The sequence below is a fragment of the Phalaenopsis equestris genome, unplaced genomic scaffold, assembly GCF_001263595.1.
Source record: "Phalaenopsis equestris unplaced genomic scaffold, ASM126359v1 Scaffold000765, whole genome shotgun sequence".
NCBI classification, from domain to species: domain Eukaryota; kingdom Viridiplantae; phylum Streptophyta; class Magnoliopsida; order Asparagales; family Orchidaceae; genus Phalaenopsis; species Phalaenopsis equestris.
The window spans coordinates 587,400-600,030 of NW_018165205.1; the positions used below are offsets into that span (position 1 = coordinate 587,400).

The following is a 12,631-nucleotide window of genomic DNA, read 5'->3' on the forward strand; positions in this document are numbered from 1 at the left end:
AATCAATACAAATAATTTATAATAATCTTAGTTGTGTCGTGTTGCCGCTCTCTCTCGCCGCTGTAATGTATGTTTGTAGCTCCACACAATTACATGAATTTCAATTTTTGTTTTTATAAAACTCAAAATATTTGTATCATATGAAAGTATTAGTATTACTCTCTTAAAATATGAAATATATATTTTTAATGTATGGGTAAAGTATTACAAATGTAAAGATCAAACTTTAGTTGCTAGATACGTATGCGGTATGTATATAAATATTCTTTTAACTTATTGCTTTTGCTTAATATGGCCTATAGTTTAATTATATATATATATATATTTAAATGAGAATCAATTTTTGATGGCAATTGGTGAAACCGTGAAAGCAGCCTACCGTGGGTTGGTCTTCTTACCATACTTCAAGAGAAATTACGTAGTACTAATAAGAAATAAAATGAATGTAGGTAAAAATAAATTGATATTGAAATTTTTGAATTTATTTGTTTTTAAATAATTTGATAGAGAGGTAATTGCTTTTAGAAAAAAATTTACATCCAGAGTCAGGATGTTCCGGCAACGGTTCGAATGCAGCAAAAGAGGGGAAGAATCGGACCCCTGCCCTCCTCGATACATCCGAGCTGTTGTCCGGACATCCGGAGTCCGGATGTAAAATTTTATTTTGCTTTACATGATTTTTGGTGTGACATAAATGATTTGGGTGGTGTAAGTGTATTGGACAAAGTTCAGGCTTTAGATATGTAAATACGAAGAAAATGGGTGTTGTGTATGTAAAATGCCATGGGCCTCCTGCCTCCTATTGTGCTTATATTGCAAGATATCTGCACATTCATTGTAATTGTTATTCTTGAAAGTGTTGTTGGCTTAAAAGTTGGATTTGGAAACAAAAGTAATTAATGTTCCAAGATTCCTTTTGCAATCGTTTGGATCTACTTAATGGGGAAGTCTTTCGACTCTCATATATGACATCAATACCTCTATTGTTTGTTTTCATGTTGCATCCCTTTAATGTGCTAAATTCTTCGGTTTACTTTTAAAGTGGGCATAGCATTGTTTATTTGCCTACTAGACTGAGACGAGCATAGGTTAAGAATTTTTTCTTTAATCATGAGATATATGTATACAACCTAAATTTTTCATATCACATAAAAGTATCACTAAGTTTACTTTTAAAGAGTGAATTCATCACCTTTTCATTTATAGTTAAGATGGCATGTGTAAAAATTAAAGTTAGGTGTTAGATATTTAAATACATAAAAATTAAGTGGTATGTATGAAAACCTTCCATAACAAAAAATACATAAATTCCGTAACATCAAGCAAGCCCTCAGCTGTCATATATGGCATACACATGAGTGGGCAGCCCTCTCATTGAGAAGAACACTGAATCTATTTTATATTCAGCTCAAATTATTCAGCAAATGGCTTGAAATACTACAAGATACCAAATTTTGTGGAATGTTCTCCCAAAAGCGAAATTAGAGACAGAATTCTAATTTCTTATTAATCTAGATGAAAACACTCGACAGTTAATATGAATTGAATAAGTGGCTGTTCAAACAATATTCAAGAAGAGTGATTTGTGGGATCCCTTAATTATAGACAGGAATTTAGGATCTTAGTACTATAACAAAGACTACAAAATCTCCATAAAATAAGCAAATATGACTAATATATTTTTCTTATTTGATTTGAAGAAAAAGAAGATTAATGTAAAATACGCCTGTCAATAATGGTTGCGGCGGCTACTGTGGATGGTGTAATAGCGGTGGCAACAACCGGGTTTGTAGGGGAAGAGGACCGATGGTCGGCAGATGTGGCGGGCTATACTTCATACAAATCAGTATATTTAGAATTCACTCAAATCCAATAAATTTCAAATACATTGAATCAGAAATAGAGAACGAATTTGAAATATATTATAATTTGACGTTGGTGAACCCGCCCAAACATTCCCTTGCTCTTTCACCACTATACATTTCCTTGAAGAAAAGAGAGTGAGGGAGCGAGCGAGACACAAATGTGAATTAGGAGCTTCTATATTTCTTAAATATTTAATTTTATATTTAAATGTTAAAGTTTCCCACATGCTTTTGATGTAAGAAATATTTAGACCCTCCAAGAGTGGAAATAATAAAATTCATACAAACAAATGAAAGCAATGAAGAATGAGAAGTGAAACCTACGTACTGCAATGAGGAGTCTAAAACATGTATTTGTAATATATTTCCACCTGGAGCTGCTTCAATCTTCTTCTAGCTGGGAAATAATGCTGAGGAACACTTGGAAACCTTGGCACATATCTGAAAAGAGGCAGTACTCATTCTTCGCATGGTATGTATCCATTATGCCTGTAATTGTTAAGAGTAATACATGATAAGAAAATGTATCATTTGCAATAAATGAGAATGAGCAGAAGAAGAAATAAGCGCGTTTGATCACAATCATGAATGAAATTATACGTAGATCCAATTTAATATAGAAGGAAGTAAAATAATATTTTTACAAAGATTGTATGATCATTTCAAATGAAAAAAAAAGGGAGCAAAACAATACAAGTCACTAGATGCTTAAAAACTTGGCTATTTATAAATCAGATATTCTCATATACCTACATGAATCAAATTCTTAATCAAATAAAAAAACTCAACAAAATCTCAAACTGCACGTTTCAGTTTTCTCAAATTCTTGACACTTGGATCCTGTCACACGCAAATATAAATATTTCATTTTTTCTTAATGAAATTATTATTAGTATGGAAACCATTAAAAAGGCATTTGCATGCATAGCACACAATTCTTATGCATTTACATATCTCACACCTAAACTTTCATATTTACACACATAGCAAAATTAGAGATGAGAAGATCCAAGGAAGCATGGGATTCATGAAACCAAACTTTGATACCATGTTTCGTGAAGAAAATTGAATGTTTTTATTCACTAAGCAATGTAACCTATATATCAGCATTTAACATGAACACTATATTTAAGGAAGAATCAATGTAAATCATCATAAAATACATACTATCCTTCTTTAACAATTTTCTAGTATTGCTTACTAAGGCATTAATAGTGATGAAGTGTGAGGGCTCAAAGAAGAGCCCTCAGGGAAAGAATGAGAATTAGAACTCTCTTAACTTCCGTTGAAAGTCGATATTTATAAAGGTGAGGATGAAGGGAAATTTAAAAGGACATCCGAGAGCTCTGGATTTGCCCCCTTACATATCCCACCTTTCAGCTGCCGCTTCATGAGCAAGCCAAGATTTGCCTCTTGTAGCTCACAAGGACAAGAAAATGAAGTAGCTTGCACCTGGAAACTCTAGCAAGGACCAACATACCAAGGTTGACAGCCATGTCCAAAGCAGTGTAAGCTCAAAAAAAAAAAAAAAAAAAAAAAAAAAAAACAAGTAAACAACCATATTTTGTGCCTTTTTTATTTTACAAATACAACAACAACAAGCCTTTATCCCACTAAGTGGGATCGGTTACATCAATCATTTTTCTCCATTATGTCTTATTGAGTGTCATATTTTCATTTAATTCTAATAAATTAAGATCATATTTTATACGCCCAAGTTTTTTTAGGTCTACATCTATCTTAAATCGAATCTAAAACACCTATTCTCCTAACCGAATCATCAAATGATCAACGTTTAAAAAAATAATGAAAAATATGGGCATCACACTTTCTAAGCATGAAAATGAACAATTAAACCATCTAAAGCTAAATAAGTCAAAAAATGTGGAAGAAAAAAAAATGTATCCATCACCTGGTTTCTTTGACCAATAAAACTGACATTTCAGGGAAATGCTTTCAAACCACAGAAGGGACACCGTAATAGAATTAACATTATTTCTCATAATTAATAAAAAAAATATAACTTACTAGTAGATTTGAATAGTAAAGCCCAAAATATAATTTTAAGAGAAAATAGGTAAAAAGTTGCAAGTCAAGTTGCCTGAAAATACAACATTTTTGCTTTTCAAGTCCCGGCTTATTTTAAATTTCAATCGTTAGAAGGTAGATTACATCGAAAAGCTATAGCAATCTCACAAGTGCTAATAGAAACCAAAAACAAAAGCTAGATTACATCTAGAAAGAACAATGATTTTCCGATGGTCCACTTATTGAAAATTCAAATTATTTCTAGAGAAGTTCAATTTCAAAAGATAGAACTACAATAGGGAAATAAGCTTTACCATATCCTGAAGTTTGAACATCAAAGCCTTCTTGCTATAATAAAAAAAAATAAAAATCAAAACAAAATATGTGATTCAGTTCCTAGAAAAATAAGAATAGAGTTGAAAGATTGATTAAGATAGAAAATAAACCTGCAATTCACTAATCAAAGGCAAACTTCCAGTAATTGAATATGGTTTTACATATCCAACCACTTCTTCAGTCGCTTTGCATAGTACATGAAATCCACGGGAGTTGAGATCACAAGCAAGTCCAGTCATTGCAGCCTCATCAAAACTAATAGTAAGCCTGTGTAAAAACTATCCATTATTAAAAAGGAAAATAAATATAAAATTGCAGAGAAAACCTTTGGGCATCGAGTTAGTTATGTTGGATAGAACAAAAGTTCAAATACATCATATAGCTATTAAATCTTAAGGAAGAGGGTTGTACCTTCCCCTCAAATTTTCATCTGGAAGAACATATTTTGATGCTGGTCCACGTATATCAAGCTTTTCTATATTTGCATTAATGTCATCTACATACTCCTGCAATTTCCTGGTTACTTCTGTCGGGCTGTACAGGACCAAATAGAAAAACATAAGCTTTGCTTGCTTTCCATGTTTGAGAAGAAAAAAGAAAAATTTATCAAATTTACTGGAAAAGAGAGAAGATTAATAATCATACCTGTAGAAAGGAGTCAACCTGCAACATTTGGGAAAAAAAAAAGGAATTAAATGCATATTACAAACACTGATATCATAAGAAAAACAAATATATAAAGTGAGCTATATCTATCTACAATTTGTTCACTGGTAAACTATTAAATACATATATCAAATTGCAAGAACGCTGCCATCTCGCACATAACTTGATTGTTCGCATAAATGTTTGTGCAAGTTAATGTGATTAGCTTCTAGAAGGACGCTACAATTCTCGAAGGATTTTAAATCAAGCTTACTATGGACCATTTGAGGTCGAGAAAAATTATAAATATTCTCCAGCTATAATAGTTGCACCTAATATTAATATTTCTATGAAAAAATCATTAAAAGCTCATTTAAAGCATGTCAAACACAAATGTGTTTAGTATATTGTATGATCAAATTTAAACCTTTTAAAAAAATTATCGTCAATGGAAATGCTTAAATGATGAGTGCATGCATAAAAACTTTTACAATAACAAAATGATTCTACATCCAATTCTTTTGAATTATAATATGCATCTGGGTCTACACAGTCATGAACCTAAACAAAGTTGAAGAAAAGTTAAATTTGAATCTGACAGCACATATGAGTCAAATATCAAATAAATTTGAATCAATTATTAAGTGTGAAACTGAGCAAATCATTCTTATTGAAGATGTTAAATTAATTAAGCAAACTGATATAATTCTTAAGATATTATCTTGTAATAATATCCGTATGAGAAATAATCAAACCAATATTGATTTAAATTTGGTTCAACATTTTCATACTTATTCATAAAAATAGCCTTATTGATAAAAACAAACTTCATCAACACACTTACAAATTTATTTCTGATAACTCCTTTCATAAACATAATTTTAAAATCACATATATCTGATTGAATCTAAAGATACAAAAGTCATCAAAATCAATCGTGAAAACATTTGCATTACTTCATGATAGACAAATAATTTTCTTATAGTTAAGTACAAAAAAAACTTAATGACATCTAATAATATACATATTCAATTCTTTCATCATTTTCCCATTTAGCAAATAGTTGTAGTACATTCATTAGCAAACAAGTATTTTAAATTGTATACAAAAAATATGACAGCACGAATCTCAAAGCAATCCGACGTCCAGGACAAAAGACGATAATCTGAGGGTCAAACGACCGGTCGACAACACAACATGGATCTCAAAAAGAACAGCGTTTAGAGAGTAGCAGAAAATCACCAAAGGATCTAACGATCAATCATGCACCAAATCATCTGATCGGTTAGCAAACCAAAAGTTTGGAGGTCATTCAAAGACAACCGACACGACTTGAGATGATCGATCAGATATCAACACCCCGGTCAATCAATTACTGACACAACCAGAATTCGATCGACCGACGATCGACAGACTCAATATCGATCGGGTACCTAATTTAATATTTTATTATATTTTTCCTGTAATCGTAATAGTCATACCCCTACGTCCATAAAAACGGGTCATTTCACGGTAAAATATTACGCATTTCATGGTTTTCTATTGTTTCTTTTTTATCCTACTACAGCCTATTCCTTGGGTATGTTTCTTAGACACTTTTGGATTCAACATAAATGTCTTTCGTGTATGCTTCATGAATTAGTTGTAAGTATGATTTACATGAGAGTATATGCAAGAAACCTCTAGGTAACCATAACAATTATAAATCTAATTCAATTATAAGAAGAAAATATGTGAAACTCAAACCAAGTGAAACGATAAAGATCTACTTCAACACTAAAATATTTCTAGAGAAATCAATAGAAAAATAAAATCATACGAGGTCATACAATAAATTGGGATAGAGAATTACAATAAAAAAGATGGAGACTTACAAGCACCAAATAATAATAATAATAATAATAATAATAATAATAATAATAATAATAATAACAACAATAATAATAACGGTTCAATTTTTAATGTATGTGATTCAATCACCACTACTTATAAAAAAAATTTTGGCACCACTTATTTAAAGGTACTTTTAAAAAACACAGCTAAAAATATTTAAAAAATGCATAAAAATATTTAAAACCGCAGCTAAAAACCTTTGTAGCACCAGAAATTGCAGTGATTTAAAATCAACTGCAATGAAAATATGAGTGATTTTTACCTCTATGACTGCCTATACAAAATGCTGTCAAAAATCTTTTTTTAGTAGTGCTTATATCATGAACAATCAATCAATGTCAACGCTTCTTCTCTCTTTCCTCCTCTCACTTCAAATATCGCATCCAATACATCATCTACATGTTAAAGAAATTGTCATACTAACTTTGTTCTTGAAACTATATATTGAAGATGAAGTTGAGTTTATTATTGATGCTTGTTATCAAAGGTATCTTATGTAATTAAGAGATAAACTTATCTACAATGATTCATAGATATTTTTACAAGGAATGCAAGAGATACATCTATGTCTATTTGAAGAATATTGAATAAATAATTCATCTAAGTCAATTTTTACCAAGATAACCAAAATTGATGCGAGACAACTGCTCTTCAACAGCTTAAAATTCATGATAGAATCCCCGCAGTTCTCTATTCATTTAGTTGTCTAAAATCATCTGCCTCTAGTGGTTTCTAGTGATCCTTGATTTATTTGGTTGTGGCTTCTCTGATCTTCCTATTTTTGGTAAGGGCATCCTGCAATCTTTCGTTCTAAAGCTTTCGTGGCAATAGAATTATGATTCAATCTAATATTCATAGAGTTCAGTGGCCATTGTATTTAGTATTTTTTTTATTAATTATTGAACTTAAGTGGTACTCTCACACTTATCATTGGATTCTAACAAAATTTATTCCTTACTAAACTCTAGTGACTCTCTCGGCTACTTCTTCAATGATTATTCTTTTTATGGCTCTTTCTTAAGTAATTTTCTTTTAACCCTGAAAAAGTTTCATTTCTATTATATTATATGATCATAAATAAGGATCTTAGGCATTGAAAAAACCTTCATTTTTCTTGAATCGAAATTGAAGTTGGATGTGTATTCGTTCAAGTTTAGGAGGTCAACTTATTGATCAAACTAGAGACTTGAACATTTTTGTGAAATAGTGACTCCTTATACAAGTGTGAGGCTTCCTTTTGATGAATTATTTATCCTCTATTTTTACCATGCTCCAAATTGGGTTGTTGGTTAGATAACATAATTGATTCTAATCAAATTCAATATACTATGATTTTCAAAAGGTGCCTAAATTGATCATTTTTGTGGATTTCTTGCTTCTAAATTTCTGGTCTTTATTTGAAGTAAAAGAACATTTAGTTTTTATCTAAACTGGTTTCTGTCGTATTTTTTTACTTTTATTAAAGATTACAAGTTACTTGCAAATTTCATGTTGCATTATTTTTTGCCTCTCACATAGATTTAAAACAAAATTCATTGATAGAAAGGTTGAATTAGAGGTTGGCAAATGGTAACCCCTCGCATCTTGCCACCTAACTTTATTCTTGGCTTTTATCAAAGATAAACAACTTGTGACTTGCAAATTTTTATGTGAGTTGCAATAATTCTTGCTTCTCATATAGATATACAACAAAAATCATTGACCCAGTAGAAAAATTGGAGGGTGGCTAATATTTGCCCTCCCAATTGGGATAAACTCTATTGTACCTTATATATGACATCAAACTTTTGCCCTAAATTAAATAAAATATAAAATCTTTGCCCCCGTTACAATTGGGATACCCTTTGTACTTCCTCTCCTTTTAATACATGATTTATCCACTGCCTAAACTAAATCATGAGATGTCTTATATTAATACCCCAGCTAATAATCCATGATGATATTTCTTACAATTTATGTACTAAAAAAAGATCAAATTGCATATATTATATACATAGCAACTACCATTTATGTATTAACAAAATTAACACCGATGTTATTTTTTGGAACCATCATGTGAATTTGATAAAAGTGAAAAATTCAGGTGGGGTGTTATAATGAATTTCAACATTCGGGAGAAAATTTGAAAAAACGATGCAAGAAGGTGCTAGTTTTGTAAATAATGATGTTTCAATTGCTAAATACATCATTTCCAATTGATTCTTACAAGAATGTTAAGTTAAATTTTATTTATCAAATTAAAACTACAAACTAAGTACATCTTTTAATCAAATTCTAATCCAACAAAATGCAAAAAAAAAGGAAATATGGCATTATCAAATGCATAGGTTGAACAAATACATAACAATACGCACACCTTACATCACCCGATATTGAGCATTCCGCCGGAATCTGATTAACACCACCCCCTGGATCTGCAAAAATTAACAGCCAAAATATGAATTTGCGTTCTATAAATAAAAACCATCCTAAATCATTATAATCAGCTATATGCTATTAAATAATTGTAAAATTATCAAAGCTCGCACTTGCATTCAATAAAAGTTAAAATGGCTTACAGTTCCATTGTGTTGGTTTCATAGTTGATGGTGTAGCAAATCCATATACCTTCTCCTGAGGATGCGAAGGAAAATCTTGATAAAAGCGTGATTGTATCACCTTGAGAGCTTCCATGGCCAACTCCAAAGGATTGATTGCCTGTCACATCGACTTACTTTATAAGCTTCTAGCTTTTTTACTACTCATTATCCAAAGCGTTTACATACATACCAACCAATTCCAATGTATTTACATATCTAAAGCCTAAACCTTCCTTTTTTACATTTATAACGCCCAAATCTTTTATATCACATAAGAAATAATACTATTTTAACTTTAAAAGTTTGAAATCATGCATAGATAAGGCGGCATATATGAAAAAATTGAACTTTAAGTGAATAAGTAAATAAATAAGAATTGAGTGGTATGTATGTAAATCTTCCAAATAAAGAAAAACCACATGTAGTACTATATCCAAACTGGGAAAAGAAGACAATCAAATAAAATATAAGCTACAGGCCTAGCAATAATCCAAATGGAGTCTCACAGGTGATTTAAATCAAATTAAAACCACACAATCATTAGAAAAGAAAAAAGGATAATTATTACCCGAAACGTTTCTCGAATAGAAATTAGTTTAATTAAGAATGAAATTGCAAAAGCAGATCAATAATAAGATCACAAATCCTGAACAATCACAAGCATTTACTCAACGTTCTCCAAAGCTCCCATAATCATGCCATAACAAAATTATCAGAAATCTACACATAAAAAAGTTACCTTGTGGGGCAATCCGCTGTGGAAAAGCTTTCCTGCAGCTCGAAGCTTCCAACTAATCATCCCACCGGTACCAATGCATGGCTGCTTGTCAGCAGTATCAATCCAAAACCTTTAATAGACCGCCATTAAAAAAAACGAGTCTCAAAAGTTAAAAGTTTTCATCTTCAATAAATCCACAAGAATTCAACCATCCACCAACTATCAACAGCAGATACTCACAAAGGGCCATGTTTGAGCTTATCAAGAAGCCCATCCTTCACCAAAGCATCCACACCTATCCCAAGCACGGATGAATTTTCCTCATTGGCGATAAAAACAGCGACCACCGTATTCTTGAGCAGCGGCCTCGCTTCGCCGAGCTTCCGCATGAGCTCCGTTACGAGGGCGACGTGCCCCAAGCAGTCCGTCGTCCCACGGCCCTTCAGCTTGTCACCATCCACGCTCAAAGAAAAGGGATCAAAATCCTGCCATTAGCCAAACGCTAGAAACATTATCCATTATATATCGTGATAATCAAAGTTTGGCCAACCAATAAGTGTTATCGAGAATTTGATCAATTTAGAACCCTAATTAAGTTGGTATTTTACAGGTAAATTATTGTAGTTCTATCCGCATTATAACACTTTCACTCTAGAGGTTTTCAAGCCATCGTTCTTTCATGATAAAAAGAAGGCAAACACACTCCCATGCGATTGGCAAAAAAATCCTAAGAAACAAAAAAAAAAAAAAGCGCAATCGAATGAAAGCAAACCCAGGCGGCCGGATCGGCAGTGACGACGTCCATGTGACAGCCGACGAAGGAGAGGATCTTGTCAGGGCAGGAACCAGGGTACTCGACGATGATGTTACCGCGGCCCTCCGTGTAGCTGATGTGAGAGACGACAAGGGGACCGCCGGCAGTGGAGGTGCTGAGAGGTAGAAGTGCGTCAAGAACATGGCGGGCGACGCGATCTTCTTCGGGGATGAGATCGGGGGGGTTGTTCTGAACGTGACGGGCCTCTCCGACGATCTTTGAGAGGAGGGAAACGTAAGATTCGCGGTCCAGAGAACCTATTAGGTCTTTAAGCGAAGGAGAGTGAGAAGCCATTTTTCGCCGGAGGTGGAGAAGCGGAGAAAGAGGAACGGAAATCCTTTGGGACTGCGGTTCGCGTGTGGGAAAACAAACTGATAAATAAAAAGGGTTCTTTTTGGTCAGGGGTAATTACGTACTTCTATAGCTGTAAGGGTTTTTCTTCGTTCATTCGAAATAAAATACGTTTGGGATCTCGATTTTAATATTCGTGTTTGTGTTCCGCTCTATTTATATATTCGTGTTTCTCTTCGACTCGAAATTAGTTCATTTTGAATTACAAAAATTTAATAATAGATATTTTATATTAAAAAACAGCTATATGAAACTAAGAAAAAGTTTGTTGTTTTAATAAATTGTTTACAAATTTTAGGGAGAAGATGTGACAAATTACATATAATTTTACATCAAAAAGTTTAATAAAAATAAAAATATGTCATTACTAATTACAGAAAAAAATAATCACAATGCTAAAAGCCTAAAATAAAATAAAATAATACAAAGAACAATTAAAAAACCTATTTTGACTTGTTGCATTTCTTGAAAGTTGAAACATTTCATCAAGATTATTTTTTGAAATTTCATAACTTCCAATCCAGCATGCACTTCACGAGCAAAATCTCTGATATCCTGACTCGTGATTTAAAACAAATAATTTTGTTAACTTTTAAGAAAAATAAATAAATCAAAAGCTCAATTCCGTTATATTAACTCACCCTGCAATCTTAGAACATCATCTCATAATGATTTAGTCAATTCAAGAACTATTTTTGTCGCTGCAGCGAGTTGAACAACCAATTGAACTTATGATAAAACATATATGAAAATATATGTGTTAATGTGTTAGGGATGGGTTCAGCTTAAACTTTCAGCTATAATAATACATTTTGAAGAATTTCAATAAGCAACCAGAGCATCAATGTGCATAAATTAACCCTAAATAGAAGTTACCAGCAAGACAATCAAAAGAGGGCAGCTCCAAATCCAAACAAAATAACTACAAGTTGACATATAAAAAGTAACACTCAAAATTCACAACTATCATAATATAAGTCAATTAAACATTTGGTTAGAACCAGCTGCAGCCCAAGTTAATGACAAATAAGACATAAAAAATTAAATCCAAAAATTTTCCAATCAAATAGTCCACAAGTCATTCAAATTTTGGGCTAGAGCCACCAGCAACACAAGAATAAAAGCGCAACTCTAAACCAATTATTAGTAAATAGTAATATCAGTCCTAAAACATTCATAAATCTTAAGGTTAAGAGGCACATTATCACTCTATTAGCACCAACATAATAAAAGATGCCATAACAAATGTATACATCATTACCCATATTCCTAACACTAATAATTTATAAGCCAGCTCAATGATTCACATAATATCACAACAATTTGAATACTATCAAGTGTCATGCAGAACATAAGCAGAATAATCTTGAGTATCAAATAATGACCATGAGCAAAACATTAT

General features: G+C 32.1%; 1 protein-coding gene across 5 annotated transcripts; it reads right to left on the reverse strand.

Moving 5' to 3' along the window:
• Positions 1 to 1,557: 1,557 nt before the first annotated feature.
• Positions 1,558 to 11,265, reverse strand: LOC110031079 (acetylornithine deacetylase). Of its 5 annotated transcripts, none has more exons than XR_002294704.1 (11): positions 10,837 to 11,265; positions 10,305 to 10,549; positions 10,086 to 10,194; positions 9,326 to 9,464; positions 9,124 to 9,181; positions 4,875 to 4,892; positions 4,641 to 4,763; positions 4,340 to 4,496; positions 4,208 to 4,241; positions 2,194 to 2,354; positions 1,558 to 1,827 (listed from the first exon to the last, which is right to left on the reverse strand). XR_002294704.1 is itself a non-coding variant. In XM_020734120.1 (10 exons), the coding sequence occupies exons 1-10, from the start codon at positions 11,170 to 11,172 to the stop codon at positions 2,248 to 2,250; spliced, it is 1,326 nt and encodes a 441-aa protein (XP_020589779.1). In that variant the 5' UTR covers positions 11,173 to 11,265; the 3' UTR covers positions 2,025 to 2,247. The 5 variants fall into 5 exon arrangements, 1 of the variants encoding a protein (XP_020589779.1); XR_002294706.1 differs by having other exon boundaries at positions 1,558 to 1,832; XR_002294705.1 differs by having other exon boundaries at positions 2,190 to 2,354.
• Between the last annotated feature and the right edge of the window lie 1,366 nt (positions 11,266 to 12,631).